This window comes from Alosa alosa, chromosome 10 (genome assembly GCF_017589495.1).
Source record: "Alosa alosa isolate M-15738 ecotype Scorff River chromosome 10, AALO_Geno_1.1, whole genome shotgun sequence".
Lineage (NCBI taxonomy): Eukaryota > Metazoa > Chordata > Actinopteri > Clupeiformes > Clupeidae > Alosa > Alosa alosa.
The window spans coordinates 19,850,174-19,876,302 of record NC_063198.1 but is presented as its reverse complement, the minus strand read 5'-3'; the positions used below and the strand labels follow the sequence as shown (position 1 = coordinate 19,876,302).

The 26,129-nt window shown below is 43.8% G+C and overlaps 1 protein-coding gene across 1 annotated transcript in view; it reads right to left on the bottom strand.

The window, feature by feature from the left end:
• The window catches only part of cdh4 (cadherin 4, type 1, R-cadherin (retinal)), a 229,753-nt gene extending 203,925 nt beyond the window's left edge, over positions 1-25,828 (bottom strand). Inside the window, 2 exon segments of the mRNA XM_048255858.1 lie at positions 23,742-23,868; positions 25,618-25,828. Of these exon segments, the coding sequence (XP_048111815.1) occupies positions 23,742-23,868; positions 25,618-25,674 (184 nt within the window). The 5' untranslated portion in view covers positions 25,675-25,828.
• Between the last annotated feature and the right edge of the window lie 301 nt (positions 25,829-26,129).

Genomic DNA, 26,129 nt, shown 5'->3' with positions numbered 1-26,129 from the left:
AGGGTGGGGAGAGAGAGGGGCCCCTGAATTGGTCAAAGAAGAGGGGATTGACTCCATTTTGCTGCAGGCTCACGACACAGGGATAGGATCACTGCTCCAAAGCTATTGTCAATGCCAGCCAGCACACACACAGACACACAGACACAGACGCAGACACGGACACAAAGATACACACTCACACACCCCCACACACACACACATAAACAGCATACGCAAGTCTTTAGAAAGGTATCGAATCAGATTGGATTTCCTTACAGTAAATGTCTCCTTATTTTGTACTTTTACGGTCATTGAGGCAGTTTTAGCAGAGGGAACACACTTACTGGACAGTTACAGTATATTTTAATGAGGAGCATCTGAATGCTTGGCCTTGCAATGCAGATGCCAGTGATCAACAAATCTGATAAATATAGAAATCGAGTCTGTTGGGCCCGACTGCTGTATAGCCAGGAGGATTCACTTAAGTCATCAAGCCAAGTGTGTCCACATTTGTGTGAGTGTGTGTGTGTGTGTGTGTGTGTGTGTGTGTGTGTGTGTGTGTGTGCTTCTTTTTTGCATTCAAACATCTTTTCTGATGCCTTTCCAAGTGGGTATGCGCACAGAGGGTAACCTACTTTTCCATGCAGCTGAAGCGCTGGGGATTTGTGTCCCCTCACCCTCCCAGTCCCCCCCCTCCCCACCAAGAAACAGTAAGCACCGCCTGACTAATAACGTGTCACAACTTGCAACACTTGAAATGATTTTGTAGCACTTAGCTGAAGGACACATAAAAGACCCTATGTGATTAGCGCCTGTCATCTGGCATGGCGTGACTAACAATGTGCTGATTTGCGCCAGCCCGTCTCCTTTCATAACAAACGCGGGTGTGAAATCTCCGGGGACGCACTCCATCAGCACGGAAGATGCACACTTCACCGGAGAAGCTCTCTCTTTCCACGGCCTGATTGAAAATGATTAATCAAATAAGATAAACAATGCCGGCACCGGCACTCCACGGGAAGAGGGGGTTGGTGTCACAGGTGGCAGGCGGCAGAGGGTGGTGATGTGGTGATGTGGAGCCCAGAGTAGCCGGTTCTGGTCCTTTTTGGTCCTCTGGTCCTCTGGTCCGAGTTTTGCAAAGAACACAACAAACTGGAGAACTTGTGAACTAGTGAACTCAAGGGAAAGTTTCTTGGTGAAAACTGAATATGGTACAGCTGGCGACCATGAGTTATTTATCTGTGTGTGGGAGTGGGGGGTTCTGGGGACACAACACTGACTGACCAGATGGCAATGTGGGAACTGACTTCCGATGCTTTTGCCAAATTCACACCAGCTCAGGGCCAGACCTGGGCCTGGTCTGCATCAGCCGTTCACTGGGTAGTAGGACACTATCTCTTTCCCAGGGCCTTTTCCCAGCCCTCCTGTCATGGGGGGGGTGGTCACAAGGAGAGGCTATTGTGCACACTCCCATTCCACAGCTTCAGGCTGAATTCTGTCCATTCATTACTGACCTGGGAGAAGGAATCCCATTCATTCATTCACTGCTTCAGCCAAGCTATGGCAGAGTGATCGAGTTATTCTAGCAGATAATAGAAAAAAAACATATTGCAACTCAATTAAAGCACAGCCATTTTGAGGTTTTTTTCACATTCCTTTCTTTTGGCTCTGTCTGGTACACATAATTGGAATGTTCTGCATACTGGAGACATACTCGTTTAGCTGTTCTACTAACGAGGGAATGTGCGCAACAATGAGGAGAATAAGGAGAGGTTTAGCATGACAAACAGGAAGTGCTTACCCGGAGAGGCACCAGACCGGCCTTGTGTGGACACTACGCTCGGAGGCTACGCACGCAGAGCTGAGAAATGCAAATGCACAAACACCTACACTTTCAGCAACTGGGAAAGTAAAAAGGAGGAAGGGGAAAAAAACACAAGCACAAAAACAACCTTAAATGGTCTTTGGAGAAATGCTCGCTGTGTAGGTTGGCTTTCTGTTGCAAATTGGTGGAGCTGCACTTCCACCTACTACAGGAGCGAAGGCTAGTTGGCCTTCCCTTTCTTCCTTCTCCTCCTCCTCCATACATACAGAGAGAAGATAAGCCTGAATCCCTTGAGGAGGAGGACAACTAATGTTTAAATTGTTGCACGATTTCACGCCATGAAAACTGTGCAGCTATAATCACATGTGATGTGCGCCATATATTTGGACATATGGACGCATCACGGTTAGGTTGCCAGAGGGACATATGCACATTAATATTCATAACCAATGCAGGTCAGCAGAGATAAATCCTTTTTTTTTCTATTAGACCCAGCAGTGAGACAGGAACCATCAATGAGCTCCAACAGGAGGACAACAGGAACTGTTTTTCTCCTATTAAAAAGCCCCTTCCTCTACTGCCCTGCGTTTGTCAGACGTCCGCCATAAGGCTGCTAAATATCAAGACATGTTTGCATAAACACTTGGCCAAGTGGGACTTAAAAGAGCACGGGAAAGGGGGGAAAAAGAGCTATTCATATTAAGATTATATTGCAAGGATTTTTCATTCAATCCATTTCAAAGCAGCGCTGGAAGCCATTCAACCAGCAACAATGAGCACCTTTGTTTGCTATTTGTGCAAAGTTTTTTGGAGCAGTGTGTTAGTGTGATTCAGATTGTGTATGTTTGTGTGTGTGTATGTTTGTTTGTTTCTTAGTCTGTTGTGTGTGTGCATGTGTGTGTGTGTGTGTGTGTGTGTGTGTGTGTGTGTGTGTGTGTGTGTGTGTGTGTGTGTGTGTGTGTGTGTGAGAGAGAGTGTGTGTGTGTGTGAGTGTGTGTCCGTGCATGCATGTGTGTCGCGAAGGAGTCCCTAAGCCTCCTTGAAGCTAAAACAAGCCAAGCGAACCAATCTGAGATCAATCACTGGTTCCAAGTATGATAAACGGCCCTGCCACTACAGGCTGGCATTGCCTTGCCTCTCTCTGCTCATGTTTATAATGGGGACGTGGTGGGGGGTGCATAGCATTTCAAAGCATGGCATGACATTTTAGAAATACATACATAGACACAAAAGTAGACTCTCTCTCTCACACACACACACACACACACACACACACACACACTTTGCTGTAATTGCGTTCTGTGTCACGTTGGTGTGTTTTTATTTTTCATACATCAATCATGGTAAATGATTTGGAAGCTCGCGTTCATTTTCACATATAGGAAAGTCGGCAGGACCCTGACACTCCAAAAGACAAATAAACAAATCAACGTCAGTAAAACCCAGAGAAAGACTCTGATAAAGGTGATTTGGGAGCATTAGTATAAATCAGCAGAGCCCCGAGTGAGTAGAAGTGAAACCGAAGACGATCTACAGAGCATTTCCCTCAGGCGGGCAGACCCAGCAGTAGCACTACTCCCTCTCTGCTCCTCTCCTCTTCTCCCTGGCTGAAAGTATGGCATCAGAGAGGGGAAGTGGTCCCTGTGGATTACCGGGGAGATGAAGGTGTCGGGATGGGGGCAGGACAGGGGCTGTGGCTGGGTGGGTGAAGGTGTTATGGTGGTGGTGGTGGTGGTAGTGGTGGGGTGGTTAGAGGATGACATGGCATCAGCAGAAAGGTGTTCCCACAGGACATCCCTCCTCACCCAGGGAGATGAGACGTGTCAGGGAGAGGGCAGTGGAGGGCTGTAGGCTGGGGTGTCAGGGAGAGGCCAGTGGGGAGGGAGGTGTAGGTGGGGATGTCAGACAGGGGGCATTGGGGAGGGGGCTGCAGATGGGGGTGTCATCAGAGGATGGAGCTAGGCGTGTGAGACTGGGAAGTAAAGGATGGGGGATGTGGTAGGGGTACAAGAAGAGTGCTCCTTAACCCCCCCATACACACACACACACACATACACACACTTCAGTGAGAGGCCAACACTGCAGTAGTCTCTAGCCAGCCAGTCTCTAACCTCCCCTCATCTTTGAATGCAAACTTGGACAGGAATCCCTAGAGGCTGATGTGTAGTCTACACTGAGGGGTATTAAAGAAGGAAAGGTAGCACGGGAGTGAGAAAACTCCTTCCGAAGTGGAACTAAAATGGCTGCCTAACCAATTACTGTCTGAAAAATTACTTGTAATGCCACCACTCTGAAAGCTGGGGTACTGACAGGCGGGGATACTTTGTGTACCTATTTGCCTCTGAGGCCGAAAGGAAGAGATGACACTCTGTGATAGGTTGATAAGCGCACAGAGAGATGTAGCTTTGATGGCTGAGTTTTCAAAGACAAAACATACTGTTGTTGTAATTCCACACAGTGTTTAATGCGATTTTCTTGGTCTTAGTTTAATGGCTGTTTATTGGCTTGGTTTACAACCAGTATTTGGTGCATCCTAACACATTAGGATCCTTAGAAAGTGCTGAGTGCATTGCAAGGTCATATCATCATACATTGATATACTGTACACAAATCAGAAGAAAAAATCTCTGGCTAAATGGAACTGATGCACCAGCTTTGGAAATAACTAAGAGACCGTGAAACATGTCCATGGAGAAAAGAATATCTCAGTAAGCGCAGAAAATTGTCCTTGACTTCTGACTTTCATAACTGCAAAAATTGACACTTTCATATAGTTCTTGTCCTATGATTTTATGTGTCCTTCAATGTGAAGCCAAATGTGGGAGCAGTTGAACAATTTGACTTGACAATTCAGTTTTCCAAATGTTCACAGCAAAATGGAATTACTCTATTTTGACCTGGATGAGGAGATTTTGTGCAGATTAAAAATAATTTTCTCCCACAGAGAAAACATGATTCATATGTTATCCCTCCTGTTGTGTTCGCGGTCAAATGTGACCGATTGACAATTCTTTTCTCTCAAAAATATTGTTAACTTATTCTGACTACCATGAGACTTTTTGTTAACACAGGGCATCTATCACACAAAACAAATTTTAATAATTTTCATAACAATTTGAGTGCTCTATTTAACTTTGGAACACTCGTGTGTATTTCCGTTCAAAAATGACCGACCATTAGAAATGAATGGATGAGAAAATGGTCAGTGTATAAAACTGACACATACTTATTTATCAGATGGACTGTATATGTGCTTCTGTACATTAAAACACACACACAAACACACCCTCATTCCCCCTCTTTGCTTCTATGCCAGCCGCCACTGAAATCTTTCCCCAATAGAATCTTTCCCTTTCTGACTTGCATGAGCTCAGGTCAGTGAGGCCTGCAGGCCATACATAGCAAATGGAAGTACAAAACTATACAAAACTGTACAAATAGAACACAAGTTGATGCAAAGGTCTATCACAACATTAGATGGTAATATGTGTGTTACTATGGATTTATAACAAGTTATAATCCAACGGTCATTTTTGACCGGGAACACAAAACTAGTAAACATAAAAAGAACAGGAGGGTTATGCTTCTCTCTCTCTATCTGTCTCTCTCTCTCTCTCTCTCCCTCTCTCTCTAAAAGAGAGCAAGACCAGGCACAAATTGAGGTGAATGAGAAAAAAGATGAGAAACAGAAAGACAGAGAAAGAGAGAAAGCGAGAATTTCATAAGCAAGCTAATCACCTGGGAGGAGCATTTGGAATAATATCCGCCGTTGATTGAAATAAAATTTGAATGCACCCGCTGTGATGTGCATTCCAATAGGAGGGGAGGGGAAGACACAGGCAGACACTCACACAGCCTGTACCTGAGCTCCTCTCTCTGCGCCAAAACAAAGAGCAGGAAAACAATCAGCAAAAACCTCCATGGAAGTACACTCACTCATCTTACATAACATACAATGCTAATTATGTGCTAGGGGCATTTATCAACCTGACTAGCATTCATTCATTTACAGTGGGGCCCATAGTAGCATTCACATCCACACAGTGTGAATCCTCAGTCACCCTCACAGATCCCTGGTGGATGTTCCGCCCTCGACTGCATTCCTTTGGTCTGCCAACCTCTCCCTGAGTGTAAAAAAAACACTGAAATTCAAAACCAGCAGCCTCTTTTTTTTTATTGAGCCCTACAGGGGCAGGGTTTGAACCAGAGGTGCCCACAGCCTTTTCCTTTGAAAAGCTCCACTGTGTCACAGGCACTGGCGCTTAACCCTTACAGCCCATTTGTCCAGTAATAACAGATTACCCAGATCAAGTGATGATGCTGTCAGACTGATGTACACTTTTAATTAGTCAATTAAAGTGCACCAACGTCAACCTCAGCGAGGCTCCGACGCAGTAGGCCGGCACGCTCCTGTAGTTCATCATTTCACCGCGATGGTCCGTCACGGACCGGTGCGCTCACTGCCCCGCGCCGGGCCGCCCTCGGCACCACGCTGCTCTGACTAATGCAAACGGCCCTCCCGCAAAGAGGAGCCGTATTTCAACACGCCGGCTGCAGATGACGGATGGTCATGAAGGCCTCTCCCTCCCTCCCTCCCTCCCTCCATCCCTCCCTCTCTCCCTGTGTGTCCACCATAAAAAAGAATCCACCTCCAGCTGTCTCAGTCAACATCCCTGACATAGCAGTAACTCTGTAAGTCGGTGTGATTCCTCTCCTGCTCCAGCGGCTGGAGATACAGTACTGAGATGCTATCTTCCAAGTCTTTGGAGCTCCAAGAAGGGGCTTTAGCTGTGCTCTGTGCAGTGAGGTCTGCGTTGCTTGTTGAGGTAAAAACCAGCCAGAGTGAGAAGGAGCCTAAACGCTGCCACACACAAGGGTGACTGACACGGAAGGCCAAGCAGAGCCACCAACGACAGAACTGAACCCTGTGAACTTTATCGGGAGTTTTCCAGCTGTCTCTTTGGATTCAGGAGTGCACCGGCATCTATGTATTGCGTAATCCTTCCCCAAAAGGACAAAGAAGTCGAATTCTAAGAAAGCATGTCACCTGGTATTGGCTTCTTGAGTTTGATATGACTGGCAGCGTGTATATTCTTTTTTTATTTGTTTTGCATTGTGTAAAGCCACTAACCTTCAAGCTGTGTGTTGTACTGAACCATTTTGCAGGATTTCAAAGGCACACATAAGCTCTTCATGTAATGTTAATTGGCATACAAAACCAAACACAATCTCATGACTGGCAAATCAGACAGGTCTCAATTTGTACCATGGATACAGAGGAGTGATATGGAAGATCAGCTGCCACACAAAAGCAACCTGGAGAACCCTTTCCATAGAAACAACACAACATATATGTGTACTTTCACGTGTACAATAGAGGTTTGATGGAGAACGGACACCATTTATTCAATCTCACCAATCAGCGGAGACAGGTTGCAGTTGATTCAATATGCCGTTTACAGCGTTCCACTTGCCTGGCGGCGGCATCTGAGGCTCCACCAACCACCTCTCCATGCCCACCCCCACCTCCCCACCCCCCGTCCTGAGCCAGAATAGTGAGCCACCGCACATTTCAATTTCTCCGCTGCATCGTCGGTGATTAGCTTCATTTGAATAATGATTTGGCTCATCTGCCGTGCGTCTCTGACGCCCGTGTGCGAGTGAGTTTGTGAGCGAGTGAGTGAGAGAGCGAGCACTGGCCCCGTTTCAAGCCTTAGCTATCATCACTTTCATCAGGAGTTTTCCCACTGTTGAGGGACACAGAAAGGCCCATTGTTACAAACGGGCCCCGGCTCATCCTAAAAGGTTAAACCGTGGCATTCAATTTCATTGGCAATTCCGGCGACAGAACATCAGAAAAGATTGCTGGTCCTGCATAACCAAGCTATAACTAGAATGAACATTTTCACTGATAACGGGACAAAAAAAAAAAAAAAACTCACCCGAAAAAAACTATGAAAAAAAAAGATCAAAAAGACAAAAAACAAGGTAGAGAAACATTTGACAAGTGTACATTAAACAAAGCCCACAATTCCATGGCTGTGGAGGCTAAACTGTAAACAAGTGTTAAAGCGTGTACAAATAACCTATGGGACAATTTGATTTTCAACATGAATAATTCCACTGCATAATGCACACATAATATCGGTCGGGGGAAATAAGACAATCACTACAACTCGTCTCTTCTCCGTGCTACAAATGCAGCATCTTGCCAGGGCAGGTCCACAGAGTGTGAGGAGAAGTTCACCATCCGCCACAGGCACAAGACTCCACGGAGAGCAGGAGAGAGAGAGAGAGAACGGGGAATGAGGGGAGGGGAAGGGTTGCAAAGGAGGAACGGAGGAGAGGGAGGAGAGGAAGCTGAGAAGACTGCAAATTGGATCTAAAGGTTTTCTAAGAAAATAAAAGAGACAGAAATAAAATTTTAGAGCACAGCAGCCCACAGGGTGGGTGATACATGTACCCTGGAGCCGCAGAGACCACAGGGAGTGTGTGTGTGGTGGGGGGTCGAAAAAGCAGCTTATGGCCAATGATCCCATGTGTGACCTGATATTGACAATGCCTGCCTTAATAGTATTACCTGAAAATACAATGATCTCTCAGATTCGCTGAACTAGTACCTCTCTACCCTGCCCTCTCAACAAAGGATAAAAACATTCAACATTCAGTCTGACAGCCATTCAGCCATATACTGTATTTCAATGCCATATTATACATTATTCATTGATAGGGATTAGCATCCGTCATGGACACTAGCAAGAAGCAGCCAGTGGCTGTATTAATTGTATACCCTTCTTACAAAAATACAAATAAATCAGCATAGGACATATGAGATAATAGGAAATGATTTTCATTGTTGATTATTTTAGGTGCACTAAAAATCTTGACATAGTCTACCAGTAGGGAACTAAGCCAAACAATCAAAATTAGGCTGATTAGTGAACCTGCTGCTGAATCATTATAAACAAAATCATAATGAATTCATTAGCTAAGTGATTGTTTGAATCCACATCACACTGTTAACTTACATAGTAAATGATTATACAATTGCTGTGTGAGTTCTTTAAGCATAGTAACATTGATCCACTAAGTACCAGTACTTTTAAGAATGAAAAGTATAGACTGAAAAGTCCAGTTGAAGAGTATGGAGTCAGAACAACGCCATAAAGATTGTGTGCCCGTGAAAAAGATATTCACGTGTAATGGAGTTTTGTCTTCGAGAATATGATTTGCACAAGTGTAGAACCGTTTTGTAACTGTGGAATTAATTTGTCTGTGTGCAAAAAAAATGCGTACCTGCAGAAATATTTTGTGTACTTGTGCACAGGGATTTAGTTTGAATGTGTGTGAAACAGCTTTATAGCTACTCCAAGGCATGGGAGAAGTGTGACATTTATATTTTGTATGCAAACTGGATCTACGAAGCTACAAAACTTTTTGGTAACACTTTACTTGACGGGTGATTTCATAACACATTCATAGCAGCTGTCATAAACTGCACATAAAGCATTCATGACTGTTTCATGAGACATGACTCAACATTCATACCAAACCTTTCATGAATGTGGAAGACAGAATGACGTCAACTTGTCAAAATAAAGTCCAACAATCGCAAAGCAGCAGAACTCACCCGTCGAGTAAAGTGTTACCAACTTTTTTTTACAAAATGGTTCTACACTTGTGCAAATCATATTCTCGAAGACAAAACTCTATTACACATGTGAATATCTTTTCACGGGCACACAATCTTTATGGCGTTGTTTCGACTCCATAGAAGAGGCCAGTTGTTTTTTAGGTCTGCACACTCCCTCAATCCCCCAACCATAGTCCTCTTGAATGGAGCATATAGCTTTCTTTGCCAGATCACCAGCAATCTTCCAAGCCTAAAGAGTGAAATGAAAATGACTACATAACAAGAGAGATAAAAATTTGATCAAAGGTAATCAAGGACTATCTGTTATCCTATCATGACTTGAGATATAGGGATTTCTTTCAGGTTTCAAATTGTTCAAATTTCGACTCATTTTAAATTTGTTGAGAGTACCAGAACAAGACAAGCATTTTAAATTAATCTCTCTCTCTTGGAAGTGTGCAGTCAGCCCATCCAGCCTCAACGCCCATTCTTGCAGAGAATAGCTAAGCACTCTGGCAGAGCACGGCTAAAGAAACAGGGCTTTTGGTGAGTCAGTGAGAGAACAACATGTATCTGGTGTACGCTGCTTCTGAGCCGTTGTAGAGACTAGAGAGTGTTCTGGAAAGCAGACAACCCCAGATGGGACCCACATCCACTGAAGCTGGTGAGCTCTTTCTCCCCGTTACATAAAAGACTGAGAGACTGACACTGGTTGGGATGCATGTTGGCCCAGTACAGGGAAAGGGAAGAATAACATAAAGCCCCACCGCAGAAGTTCTCAATTTCTGAACTCCGTATTAACTATTAATTCCAAATGGTGATGTGGCTTTCTAGTCAACTGTGTCTCTCACAAACATGGTCAAATGAAACAGCGTGGATGAGAAACTGAGCACGAGAAGAAACAAAAAGGACTGAGAACAAAAAAGAAATGAGCAGCAAGCAGCATGGGGTCCTTGATTAGCTCAATTCCAGCCTGGCTCCAGGGCACCAGTTTGGAACAGCCCCCGAGCAACAGCCACTGATAACCTCAATGGCCGATGGAACAAATAAGCCCGAAGTCTAATATAAGACATCATTCCACATGAGGAGGATTATACAATATATAGAAAATGTATGGTATATACAGCATATAAGAGTCATGTATTATACACACTGAATTAATATCTGTGTTCTGTTATCAGAACATGCACTTTCCATCTCTCTATTCATATTCAGGCTGCTACCCCTCTGCTGACTTCAGGGGCTCAGGGGCCTTGCTTCACAGTTCCCTCTCTTCATTTAGACATAATCTTTTCTCTGAAAAAAAGTCAGGAAGAGGGTAGAAATATACAAAGAAAGAGAGAGAGAGAGAGAGAGAGAAAGAGAGAGAGAGGGGGACAGGTTGACAGAGGGAGAGAAATGGAGCAAGAGCAAGAGAGTGCTTGAAGCAGAAACGAAAAGTTATGTGATTCCTCTGCAGAAACGATCAATGCCATCAGTGACTGGCCCTGTTGTATTAGGAAAGTTGCGGAGGGCTGTATTGATTTTCTCCCATATCTCAATTTCTGAAGTAGCTACTGTATCGAAGAAAGTGTGTGTGTGTGTGTGTGTGTGTGTGTGTGTGTGTGTGTGTGTGTGTGTGTGTGTGTCTGTATTTGTGTGTGTGTGTGTGTGTGTGTGTGTGTGTGTGTGTGTGTGTGTGTGTGTGTGTGTGTGTGTGTGTGTGTGTGTGTGTGTGAGAGAGAGAGAGAGAGAAGAAAGAGAGAGAATGTGTTTAGGAAAGACTACTATGTATGTCTCTGTCTCCAGTCTACAAAAGGTCAATGGATGTCCTAAAATAGATATAACCAGACAAATGACAATGTCCTCTCCAAACTGTTTTAATTTCCAAACAATGGTGTCAGCTTCAGCCTTGCACCAGCGTTTCCCTAGCGCTCCAATCTGTAATTATCTTCACAATTAGGTGATTTATTTATGTGCCTGAGGACGCAAACCAAACATAACTCCTGATTATCTTCTTGAAAATGTACATTGTCTTGGCAGCATGGAAAATAAGATGTTTCTTATAGCTAAGCAAGGAAACTAATAAAGGCAATCCAAAGAGCTTGGTGAAAAACAGACCTAATAATAACAGCCACTATGTACAAAATCTGTGTCTAATCTGCAATATAACAGTCAGAGATCTGATTCATTTCAAGGGAATGAGGGCATTGTTTACCTAATAAAGGCATCAGTCTGCCGATGAATAAACACATATGATGGATTGTAGCATAACGTTCCATTGAGTGAAGAACTGAAACAATATGTGTCCCCTCCTTTCTGTTAGCATACCAAACAGGGTATTCCTTTAAAAGTCTTCAAAAGCTGCACTGTTTGAAACTAATTCAAAGGCACAGACATAATGATTAAACAGAACAGAATCAATCTTAGGACTATGGCAGAAATCAAAAGATGCACTGATTCCCACTAAGTAGCAATCATTGGCATTGTCTGGCACTAGGAGAGACAACAATACACTATCTAAAGTACTGCTTTATGGTGTCAAATTCTGGACAGAAAGTTAATGTATGTGCAGCAGTAATATCTCTGAATATTCCCTGGCAGATATGGAAAACATCCTGGATAGCAGATTGGCATATAAACATATTATGGTAACACTTTACTTGACGGGTGAGTTCATAACACATTCATAGTAGCTGTCATAAACTGCACATAAAGCATTCATGACTGTTTCATGAGACATGACTCAACATTCATACCAAACCTTTCATGCATGTGGAAGACAGAACGATGACAACTTGTCAAAATAAAAGTCCAACATCGTATTTGTGTAACCTGGATACCATTAATTTAATCTCTCCCGCCTTTGTAAATATTTCATGAATATCTTATGAAGTTTGCATTGAATGTCACTTTACTATACAAGTTGTGAAGTATTCATAATCACTGAGTTTAACACTGGGAGGTAAACTAGCCTACATTCAGCTGACCCGTATTTGTGTAACCTGGAACGGTTGGACATTCCTAGTAACAAAAGATGAGAAATCATCTGCAAAGGTTACATCATAAAACAAATACATTTTTATGAAACAAAAGTTATTTGCTTGACCATGTTCTGTCTTTTTGGCACTGAAGTAGCCTATTGACTCAGATGAGACGTGATCAGGTAAGAGGTTTGGACCAAAAACGGCAATGCGACTGGACTTTGCGACTTTGGACTTTTATTTTGACAAGCTCTCGTCGTTCTGTCTTCCACATTCATAAAAGGTTTGGTATGATTGTTGAGTCATGTCTCATGAAACAGTCATGAATGCTTTATGTGCAGTTTATGACAGCTGCTATGAATGTGTTATGAACTCAACCGTCAAGTAAAGTGTTAGCCATATTATTCTCAAAGCATTATGGAACACTGTGTAGTTATGTTTAATATTACATCTACCTCACTAGTTCACAAACCAACACAACATCTAATTCTGATATATGTTTTTTATATATTCCTACAAACTGCCACTATATTTAATGTTAGCATACTATACATGATGAAAGATAATAATAATTCACCAGCATTCCTGACTGGTAACATACTGTATAGTGAACATGATTTACATAGCAAAGCAATCTCATGGCCATGTCTCCAAACATCAGCTGTGAAATTATTGTTATAATGTATGTGAGAAGAGGGCATGGGGTTGTATGTGGTGGTAGGACAGCATTACCATACAACCCCCTTTGGAAAACAAACAAGAGACAGAAATCCTAAAAGCAAATTGCAGAGGGAGGGAAAAGTCAAGTTGATCCACAGCGTTCCTCTGTAGCCATCTGTGCCGTAAATGGCTAGATTTGGAAGGGTGATGATGCAACAACAAAGTGCTTTCTAAATTCTCCACATGGATTTGAAACTTCACAAGGCACCAATTTCATTCTGATGACATCTACACCCAACAACAAAATGCGACCCTGCTGGCAATATGCTTGGAAAAGAGTTTGCTTGGTTTCACAAAGACTACTGCTATGTTAGATCTCATCTTATTTTTTCAGTTTGTAAATGCATTTGAGGATACTGTATAAAAATAAACCTCATTGCATGTAAATTCAAAATGTCATGCTGTTAAGAACTAGAAGTTAGAGTAGTTTACATTTGTAGTATAGTTATAATGAATTGACCTGATACAAGAATGTGAACATGAATATACATTTTACGTTTAGTATAACTTCACTGAATTCATTCAAGATCATTGAATTCACACATGAAAGAAATAAAAGCTTTCTCCCTCTCTCTTTCTGTTGGAATTGCGTTCTCTCTCTCTCTTTCTGTTGGAATCGCGTTCTCCCTCTCTTTCTGTTGGAATCGCGTTCTCTCTCTCTCTTTCTGTTGGAATCGCGTTCTCTCTCTCTCTTTCTGTTGGAATCGCGTTCTCTCTCTCTCTTTCTCCATATTCTCATTTGTTTCTAGACCACCCCTTTGCGTGGTAATGAGCCATGGAATTGACAGCTGGATTACTTGGCTGGTTTGTAATCCTTTAATTTCTCCGTTTAAGATAATCACCCAGTGGATGACAGAAGTTTTTTTTTATTTGCCAGTCAGCTTCACACTCAAGGAGGCACTGGAGGGCGGGATCACTGCCAAATACTGGCTGCCCATTGGCCCAGATCTGGAACGGCTGTTTCATGGCAGGCCTGAGCAAACTAGGAATTTACACCGGAGACGTTTTTTGAGGCGTTTTTTCAGTCACCTCTCTGATCTCTATTGTTAGCGAAGAGAACTCCTTTAGAATTAGTGTATCAATTTACACCATCAGGGGTTCACGCTTGTATTACAGATGTTAAAAGCAGAGGACAGTGTATTTTTACACTTCAGTTCCATTTTATAGCGTATGTGAAGTGTACACATAGAAAAGCACATGGATAAACACATTGTTGTGCCGCGTTAAAGACAGAGACAGTATAAATTGATTCATTTACGTTTCCTGCTTGCGGTGTAAAGTCCCCTATGTGGGCCTGATTTGCCAGATCTTGTCTTGGACCCAGCCCAGAATTTCCTGACATCTGGGCAAGTGTCAAGTCGACACATGTACCTCTCTGTACACCCCTGGAAACATTCTGAGCTCCATGAGATACTGTTCGCTTAGGCTACACATATACATGACATGGCTCTATATATAAAAAGAACTATGTTTAAGTGAAGTTCTTGTGGATGTACTGCAGTGTATTGGCAGACAGCGTGGCAGTATTGGAGAATGGTTACTGAAGGACTGATTCCAGATAGATCTACTTGATTAGGACAGAGGGAAAGAAGATAGCAAGAGAGACATTGACTTGAAAACTTTAAAAACCGCTGTGAAGCCTGATATAGATTACAGACACCTAAATAAAAAGGCTTGGCTGTAAACAGGCTCTGTGCGCCTCCACACTACCTATGCCAGCCCACCTCTTCCTCGGACCCACCCCCAGCTTTCAGCACCGCGACACGACAGACAGCGCAAACCTTTATCCACCGGCTCAGTGGAGAAAAGTGCCACAGCACTGGAGGTGCAGTGTTCACAGGAGAGACAGAAGAAGTAGAAGGAGAGAGAGGGAGAGAGAGAGGAGGGGGGGGGAGAGAAGTCTTCTCTCACCACAAACTCATGCGACACACACTCATGCGACACACAAACTCATGCGACACACACTCATGCGACACACACACTCATGCGACACACTGCTGTTTCCTCCCATCCACCTCTGCACAAAGATGCCAAAGGCAGAGAAGAAAAATATGTGTGTACTGTGTGTGTGTGTGTGTGTGTGTGTGTGTGTACTGTCGTGTGTGTGTGTGTGTGTGTGTGTGTGTGTGTGTACTGTGTGTGTGTGTGTGTACTGTGTGTGTGTGTGTGTGTGTGTGTGTGTGTGTGTGTGTGTGTGTGTGTGTGTACTGTGTGTGTGTGTGTGTACTGTGTGTGTGTGTGTGTGCTTGTGTGTGTTTGCCTTGCAGGAGTGAATCACCGCCACCTCCTCATGGCTGTTCTTTCCCTGAAATCTCCTCCTCGGAAAAAAACAAACAAACAAACCTGTCTTTGGCTGCAATTAAAACAGGGCTGCAGGGCACACGTGAACAGGAAGCTGGGGGTCGTCTAGCACTGAGGGTGAGGAACCCACGGCATCACACACTCACATCCCCCCACACACACACACAGGTAAGCAGGAGAACAGTCAAGAATATGTCTGCTTATTTTTTGGTTACTAAACGGCAGCTTTCAGTGTTTTTCACACTCTGAGGGAGAGACAGCTGTAAGACTCACGAGACAAGAGAGAAGAGAGATGATCAATTAGAGCGGATAGGTGTGTTGTGCACTAGCTCTGGTAATTCTCATGACATTTATGTTAAGGTTTACACTCCCTCGCTGTGTAAATGGAAAGTGCAACTGGAAAAGTTATATTGTGTATACAGCCTCAGGGCTCACTTAATGCATTTTGTATTCCACAAAAACCCCTAACCACTCAAATTACCAGCCTTCTCAATGTGTTTACAACAGAATAAACACAGCATATGGGCAACAGCCGTAGACTGTCTATCACGTTCATTTCTTGCATAAAAAATGTCTCCCATCGAATGTAATGGGGCTTCATGGTGCAAGGAGCACACTTTCATATAGCGGTGGTTATTTCAGCACATTGGGCTGTTATGTGTGGTTATGTTTCCCATTTCTTAGAGTAGATGTTGACTGCATATTACAATATTATAATAGCAGTTCACTCACTGGGAGCCAAAACACGCAGGCTTTACAGAGCACCATATGGTGTTCAATGGAAGGGAACGTCCAAATCCAGAGACAGTTGTCGCTAACTTGTGGTGCTAGTGTTTTGCCCAGGCCGCCCAGTGAACCATTGCCAGATTTCATTCAGTCAAACGACAGGAAGTTTGATAGCGTACTTGTGCCGAGACAGAGTTCTCAACGTGGTGGGAAGTTCGGCCTTTTGTACCCATTCGATGTGCACTCTGAGCCACGTCCGCAGCTTCTCGGAATGTTCTGGATTTTAAACACGCTCCTCACGTCTGACGGGGGCTATGAAAAGCAAACAGGAGCCAACTGTTTAGACGTTTCATGCAGTTAGTCTTCTTCATATTACAGTATGTGTGTGTGTTTACTTCCGTCAGATAATGCTGGCATAATCCTAGTCATTTCTGGCTCAGGGAAATGGTACTCTCAGCACGCGCTCACCTTTTGCCCACATTGGACAACACCGCACCCGAGCATAAAGTATGACATACATAAAGTATGACAAGAACTGTGGCATGAATTGTATCATGCGTTTGACTGCATCTGTCAGCGTGTGTGTGTGTGTGTGTGTGTGTGTGTGTGTGTGTGTGTATGTGTGTGCGTCATGAATTGTGTCATGTGTATGACTGCACCTGTCAGTGTGTGTGTGTGTGTGTGTGTGCGTGTGTGTGTGTGTGTGTGTGTGTGTGTGTGTGTGTGTGTGTGTGTGTGTGTTTATATGTGTGCGGTGTGTGCACCTGTGATAGCACTGCTAGCACTACTGAAATGACTATTGTACTGCTGTAAGCCTAAAATAGTCAAAGAGCAAACAACAATGACTATAACTGTTTTACAATGATTTCAGCCACTTGTTTGACTTCTTGTCCAATATTTTTCATTACAAAGCAATACACGCCATCAGTCTTCGCAATCCATGACCATTTCTACAAGGGCTGTAGACTGCACGAGTGGACTGAGATGAGACTGAACTGAATGGGAGGGGAAAACTCCTTAATTTCCTGTCCGGCAGTGAGCCATTTGTGGTGATCACGTCTGGCATCGCGAGGGGCATCTGAGAGTGTCACGGAGTCTTAACCCCAATTTTGTTTGTAAGTGGAGGCGGCCACCCCAGGGGAAGGGATGGATGGACATAGCACGGTCCTCAGGTGAACAGTCCACAGCCAAAGACCAAGATGCTCAGGTGACCAATGCGCTGAGCCACAGGAAACCAAGCACACACACACACACACACTACTTTCACAACTCACATAATATTACATGCCTTGCTATGCATGTTACAGCATCTTTAAGAGAATTGTTATGATAATTAAAGTTAATTGTGGTACAACAGTCAGGTATCTTTACAATAACTTTAATATGTTAATGTTATATGACAATATACTGTATGACTGTTTGTGTGATTATGGTCTAAGAACAAGCGCTGCATAAAAAAAATTCCTTTGCTGCATGTGGAGGAATGTCATTTTTGGAGGAATAATTAACTAACTCTTGTGAAATTGCTCTGGGAACCTTCAGGCATTCAAACTCCCATAATCGTGAAATGTTGTGAGATCACATACACATGCGACAGATTGTTATAGCATCTTAGCATCTTTGAGAGGGTTGTTATGACAATAATAGATTATTGTAATACAATGCATTTTAGCATATTAACCATGTTAATACTATATATCAGTATATGATGGATTAGTTCAGTTATGTATACTGTTATATTCAATGATTTTATACAGGAAGGACTAGCTACTACTACTGATGAAGCAGCCATCTCATTCAGCATTACACATCTGTGTGAGTATAATACTTTTATAATACGTTTATAATACTGACATATCGCATGTATGTGTGCAAAATTGGCCATCACTTTCAAACTCTTTCTTCCACCCGCGGCCATCTCATCACAGGGGTCGGCTCTTGACTACCAAAGTCAGAGGGCAGTGGAGGGAGCGCAGTGAGTGCTCTGGCATGCATGAATATGGGGGATGTGGCCGATTTTATTTTTTGCTATCCTGCCAAGATTGAACCGCGCTGGCAAAGAGCAAGAGTGGCGGCAAGGCGGCATAAAACACGATCCGATGCGGGTGTGCTGCCTGTCTGCTGCTCTGCCGCTCGGGCAGAGGGATTCAGGGGATGTAGACCCATATGTGACAGGCTGAGGAGGGATTGTGGGAAACACGGCTCAGTATTTACACTGTGTGTGTGTGTGTGTGCATGTGTGTGTGTGTGTGTGTGTGTATGGGTGCATGTGTTGGTGTGTGTGTGTGTGTGTGTGTGTGTGTGTGTGTGTGTGTGTGTGTGTGTGTGTGTGTGTGTGTGTGTGTGTGTGTGTGTGTGTGTGTGTGTGTGTGTGTGTGTGTGTGTGTGTGTGTGTGTGTGTGTGTGTGTGTGTGTGTGTGTGTGTGTGTGTGTGTGTGGTAGTGTGGTAGTGTAGTGGTTAAGGAGCTGGGCTAGCGTGCAGTAGCCTGAAAGTTGTCGGTTCAATTCCCGGCTTCCACCGTTGTGCCCTTGAGCAAGGCACTTAACCCCAAGTTGCTCCGGGGACAATGTGATCCCTTGTAATATAGCTGACATATGTAAGTCACTTTGGTCAAGAAGTGTCTGCTAAATGTAATGTAATGTAATGTAATGTGTGTGTGTGTGTGTGTTTGTTGTGTGGCAGACAGCAGATAAGCGTGACAGCGTCAGGGCTCATCCTCGTCATCTGAGGTCTATCACAGAGACTCAGACTAGCCACCCAGCTCCACACTCTTATCTGGCCCCAGCATCACACAACAGCAGAATCTCTATCTCTCTCTCTCTCACACACACTCACACACACACACACACACACACACACACACACACACACCACTACACTTCAACTGACTCAACCATAAGTGTGCTCACATGTCTAACCAACCCAAAGAGATTAATAAAACTGGATTAAGAAGATCAGAGGTCCTACCAGTGTCTTTCCAGTAGCGTTCATTTCCTTATTGTCATCATCTCTATTACTATTCTACCACAATTCATTGACTTCATCTTTCTCTATAAATGTTTGATTTCAAAGCTACCTCTAAGTGAAAGTAGGCCAAAAAGTTATCTCCTAGTAATGCTTTATTGAAAAAAGAAGCACTGACGGCTTCAAGTCCAGCCTAAACATCCCGCAAACCTTCCTCTCGTATTCAACAAAGCCACCGAGGGAACAGTCTAAACAGATGTGCTGCTTCAGGATTGCTGGGTGTTCTAGAATCATCAAAGCCCCCGCCATTCCGCTTTGGCTGGGGCAGCTGCGAGGTGAGCGGAACTCATCGCTGATGTTCTTTCCAACGTGTCCTGACAGGAGCTTACAGAAGCGAGCTCCCCGAGAACCACCAGCTCAAATCAATTTGCCTGACGCTCACTGTAACACCATCTCCACCTTCTCCTCTCCTCTCCTCCTTTTTTTCTCTCTCTCCTCTCACATTCCCGTCTTCTCTCTCTCTCTCTTTCTCTCTCTTTTTCTCTCTCTCTCTCTCTCTCTCTCTCTCTCCACTTGTCCACTTCTCTTCTCCTTCGCACACCCCTCCCACTCGCTCTCCCACAGCTCCAAGGAGCCTGTTCCAGCTCTTAGTCGGAGGTGATGGTTTACACTGTGATGTGCAATCACCGGAATATCCCTTTTCATGGCCTATCTCTCCCCAGCAGGATCCTGCACGGAAAGAGCAGCACGCCTCACCGAACTGTCGGACACAATTTCCCACACACTCTTCCCCTAAAACACACTATGCGTTACATTAGCTCTCTTCAGGTGACTAGGCATTCCGAATCTATGTGTGATTTCTGTGCATGAATGCCTGCTGTGCGGACCTGGTTTTCTGATACATTATAAATCGCAAACCGCTTGTAGGTGCTTAACACGTGCATACCAAATGAATGTCAACTCCGGACCCTAACACCCACTGAAAAGCCCCACAGCCCAACTGTCCATATGCTATTATGCTCATAAATATGACTAGATGTGGCTAAATGGATATGACTTGATTCCCTCTTTCCATGGTATGCTGTAAAATATGCTGAGTCTGAATGTATGTGTGTGTGTGTGTGTGTGTGTGTGTGTGTGTGTGTGTGTGTGTGTGTGTGTGTGTGTGTGTGTGTGTGTGTGTGTGTGTGATTATGATCTATGAACATATGAACAGGAGCTGCAGAAAGAGGAACATCGTCCATTTGCTGTATGCACAGTGGGGTTTTTTCCCAGTCTGCCGTTAAGGACACCCCAGATTTTTTTCATCTTTTTTATCTGAACATCGCACACTAACCTCTGTGAAATCGCTTTGAGAAACTTTTACATGTTCCAAGTGACAAATGGTCATTTCATATTTCATCTCCAGCACAGTTGGGCCAATTCTTATCACTATGGATACCATTATGCTTCCTCCCCACTTTGCTGGGGTAATTCATGACTCGTATTGCTATGGATACCTTTCAATGCTCTAATCAGAGCTTCTCTTTCACACCTTAGGAGAGGTCATGGATTGATTGAGCACAGTACCTCATGCGTCACTGAGGATCCCGCAGGTTAATTGACTTCCTCCCCCTTGTTTAGTGCACAGTGGATAGGAGTGGATAGGAATAATCATTGTATACTCATCTAAATCTGTGACGTCAGCGCAGCAATACTGAGTGCACTTTCTGAAACATCAGTGTACAACAACCATCCATACAGTCAATTACATTTACGGTACACTATTATTTTATATCAGAATAGAATAGAATAGATTATCTATAATTGTTATTGTAACATATACAACGAAATTAAGTGCAGTCCTTGCCAAGTGCCAAACATCTATTGAGGTAGTATATGCATAAATAAATACATAAATAAAGAATGCTACTGCATACATATTAATGCTAAATATACATAGGGGACATACATACATCCACATTTAAAAATTGCACATAGCCCTATTGACAAAAATGAGTAATGGGAACTATGCTTTAGTAGCACTATTCAATGCACTTACAGTATGGCTGTTGGATATGGCTGTTTTGTAGTCTGTTTGCTCTCGTTTTCATGGACCTGAATATCCTGCCTGACGGCAGTAGTTTGAACAGTGTGTGACCGGGGTGTGATGAGATATCAGAGGGGTAAAAACACTGATTTCAGAAAGTAAATGTCCTACCACATATTTGTTCCAACCATTTACTAAATCAGAAGATTCTAAGTAGCACAACTCCTCAGCCAGGTCTATCAGTTAATCAGTGACATCACCTGTGTGAAGTGCAGAGGTAGGACTGATACATGGTAGCACATCTGCTTCAGACACTTTGTTGAAGTGTTGAAGAGGCATACATTTCAGAAATGCATTCCTGGATGTTTCCTTTTTAATTTCCATCAGAATGAAGAGACACACTGTGCACTACATGGGCCAACTGTGATATACCAAAAAAACACGCGTACACACAAAAAAACAGTCACGTCCAGTCTCATTCCACCCAACAGGACAGCAGCTAGGTCCAAGCTAAGACTGCACTCTGGCCCTCCCCGCACCCCAGGACTCCTGCCTTGGCTGGGCTGGACTCCAGTCGGACGGAAAGGCCACCCCAGGCCACCCCTGGCCGAGCAGTCGTATCTGATTGTGTCCACATGGCTTGGCCCCCCCCTTCCTCCCTCGAACAGAGACAAAGCCGGGCAGCAACAGTGGTAGCACAGAGGTACTGACTCTGTGCCCCCCCTCCCTCTTTTTCTCCATCTCGCATCTTTAGTCTCCACAACCCCAAACTCTACGTCCCAGCATCCACCCTCCACCTCCACGCCCCAACCTCCACACCCCAGCCTCCACCCTCCGCCATGGGTTGACCTCCCCCATTATTTTCCTGGATGACGGTTCTGGGTTACAACAGCACAGGCTATTATGAGACTGTCTCTCTCACAAAGAGATTTCAGTGCATATATATATATATATATATATATATATATATGCAGACATACACATGCACACAAACACACATAGACACACGCACAAAGATATACACATAGATATATATATACTATCTAGCCTATCTATGGATATACACATACTGTATGCATTCATAAATGCACTCAGACAATATACAGTACAAACTCTTATACATTGCAAGATACACACTGCATGCACACACACACACACACACACACACACACACACACACACACACACACACACAACCTGATTTGCACTTATCTTGCAGAAGTGTGCAAGTTTGTCAGGTAAGTTCCTCTGCATTAAGCACAGAGTGAAGATTTATATTGCTCCTAGCTATCTCACACACCCAGTCCAGGAGGGAGTAGACTGTCAGCAGAGACAGTAGTAAACTTTATTCCGGTAATGAAATAAAGGGAAGAAAAATTGGATGCTATGGATCACATACTTTTAGAGTGGTATTTCTGCTACCCCTGAAATCCCTCCGAAGAAAAAAAAGAAGCCACCAACAACAAATAAATCTGCTCACTATCAGCAGAACGACCCTTTGCAGTTTTGACTGCACTTGTCAATTTAGATGATGGACAATTTTCTTTCAGAACAGCCTTCTGGCTCACAGTGCTCCTCTGTTGCTGCCAATTCCGAAATGAACATTTTTTTTTGTTTCCCAGAGTCTACAGTGGGGTGGGGAGTGTGTGTGTGTGTGTGGGGAGTCTGCCACACATGGGCACATATTTCTACTATATTACTTCCCCTGTCCCTGTCAACTCCAAAGAATGACTACAAGGAACAAGAACCAAAGAGCCGTATCCAGCACAGGTACAAGTCACAATCCAGCAGACACAAAAGGAATAAAGCTGAAATGGAAACACAGGGCAAACCCTTACATAAACAACACAGACTTATGATGCCGCAGATGTCAGGGAAGCGCGGCAGGAACACCACACAATTTCAGCTGTCTGGCTGAAAAGAAACACGTGTGTGTGTGTGTGTGTGTGTGTGTGTGTGTGTGTGTGTGTGTGTGTGTGTGTGTGTGTTTGTGTGCGCGTTAGTGTAGCTAAGGTAGCAAAACTAGAATCCACAGGAAAGTGGAACAATAATAGAGAAAACTGCATTACATTGAGGGAGCGTGAACAGGAAAGAAAAAAAGAGGGGAAAAGTGAAATGCTGTGAGCTTGCAGCAGCAAATACACGCAGCGGGAGATGAACAGAGGATTTAAATGAGGCTGCGCTGGAAAGCCTGGTGCTAAACTAGTCATTTAGAGCAGATTTGCATTTTTTCTCCATGCAAGTGGCGCATCTTTTAATGTTCGGGCTGTGATCAAACACCCATGTATTATAGACTTACTGGATATACATTTGTTTATATGAGGTGTTTCAGGGTTGGAATTTAGTGTGCCAGAATGCAAAATATGGCGAGGAGAGACAAGGGGGGGGGGGGGGCGGGGGGGGGGGGGATGGGGGGGGGAGGAAGAGAGAGGAGCAAAGACGAGACCTTTGCTACTCTAAAGTCTACCCATTAAAACCACCTACACACCATTTCTACAGAATAAATGGCAGGAGCAAAAAAGAAAAAAAGACAGAAAAGAAAAAAAAAGCACGACATTTCTCTGAATCCACTGTCAGAAGCAGCGGCGGCGGCAGCTTACCTCTGAGGATGCTCTGGCCGTGCAGCAGGTCCTGTGGGATGAACACCGTGTAGAAGCTCTCGGAGAAGCCCGACCTGCACGGCCCATCCGGCAGCACACCTCCTCCTCCTCCTCCTCCACCCCTCCCCTGAAGGAGACAGAACAGCCTGTAAAGCGTCCGTCTGTGTGTGTATGTGTGTGTGTGTGTGTGTGTGTGTGTGTGTGTGGTTAGGTAAGGGCAGGAGAGCATTGATTCGTGGCCATACAGTACTATGTGAAGCTGATAGCTGACATTAAGGGAATCGTCCACTCATGAGTGTCCATGGAATTGGTCAATCAACACTCCGACATTAAGGGGAGTAAGAGTTGAGCGGTGAGACAACTCACTCACTCTGCAGCCACTGGTCTGGACAATGTTAAACCCTGAACAATGACACCTGACCCCGACTTCGTACAACACCGAAAAAGCTAAATGATAACCACACCAGACGTGCATATACAGTATACTTCAGCATAGCAAGTGAACACATTGTTACTTTTTACTTCAATGAACAGATTTCAATCCAATTGTGTGTGTGTGTGTGTGTGTGTGTGTGTGTGTGTGTGTGTGTGTGTGTGTGTGTGTGTGTGTGTGTGCGCTCATGATAAAGCATGGTCAAACAGCATTACTCCGATTATGCAGAGGGTCATATTCAGGTTATCCATGTATCATTGCAGAGAGGTACAGTATCGTGATTCATGGTTCACATTCAGGTTACTGTTCCCAGATCGTCTTTATTGGGTTATCAGTGATTATGCACACACACTCTCACTCTTTCTCTCTTTCTCTCTCTCTTTCTCTATATCTCTCTCTCATTTGAGTATGGCAAGCAAATGTATTTGATCAGTATCCCTTGAACTTAAAAGGATTATGTGGCAAAATACTACCCATCAGCATTGCTTGCCAGTGATACTATGGACATGCACTTGTATGTATACCCTCCTAACAACTGAATATGGACAGTTAGATCCCATTCCCTCATAATAAATAGTCTCATTGATTGCTGATTATCTTCTCAAAAAATAAACTGTCACATATTATGTGACAGATTTTTTTTTTTTTTTGAGAAAATAATCAGGAATGTTTCAGATCAAAAGCATTGAAAACGTGGATTCATGCAAGCATGCAGCTCATAACCACAGCCCCCTACAACCAAGCTACAATACATATTTAGGCTCTCATTATACCACTTAAAACGGCATGTGAGTGGTTTATGTTTCATAATGTAAACGCTAAATGAATATCTCTACAACGTTCCTTATTGTACAGAATCCGATCAACTCTTGACGCATAAGTAATAAGATGAAACCACATTCAGTTCTCTTCCCTCTTTTCTCCACATGCAATAGGCTACTGGTACTGAGTACCAGTTCTAGGCTCCAGCTATAGAATGCTGGCAAAACGATGTTCCTTTTACTCTGCACTGGCTATCCAATCCAAGTGCGGCATACACTGAAATCATAGGAGTAGCCTCTGCAATGTATAAAAAGTGATGCTGTAATCTGAGGATAAGACACATTATCACGGTTTGCCTAATCAGCATCAAAAAGCTTCTAAAAGCATCCTTAAATTAAAATGTTTAGTATGACAAATCCAACTTCAGTAGCCTTCATACAAGGGTCAGCATCAAATATATGGATAACATGTAAAGTCTGCATTTAGCGCACCATCGCGCGGCAAAGACCTAAAGATCGCGTTATCCCATTTACATGTAACTCCTTGGAAAGCTTCGTGCAACTCCGAGCCCTTTCGCTGCAAGTAAAACCACTAAGAAAACCACGCCAAAGACTAAACCACAGCAATTGGGCAAGACACAACCATACTTTAGTGTTGAGTAAATAAATAATGACATCTTACCCAAGATGTGCCCACAAGTAAGGTGCACGCCAGTATGAGAGCGAAATCAATTTTCATTTTCGTAATCTCACAGGGGAGTGCAAAAATACAACTCGGGAGCTGATGATTCTTCTCCTCTAATTTGTAATTAGTTCCCTGTAGGACTCCTCTGAAAAGCTGAGTTGAACGTGTTAGGCAGCGCTCTGTGTGAGAGAACCGTCCTGAGTTGACAAGCGACCAACTGCAGGTGGAAAAGCGTTGTTCAGCTCAGCACCAAAGAGCCGACGGCAACGTCACCACAACCCCTCCTACTGCACGGCGCTAAGGAACACTTAAAGACAGAGTGGTATATTCGGGCTTCTCCATGCACCCCCCACCCCAATCGCCGGCATTAAACCAGAACTATTTTTCTTTTCACTTTCAGCATGAGATATTACTAAAATAAATTGCACGATCAATCGGTCTGCTCGGAGAGTCGCAGGGTTTGCAGGAGATGCTGAGTATGGACGATTTTTTTTTTTCGAATTATGTCG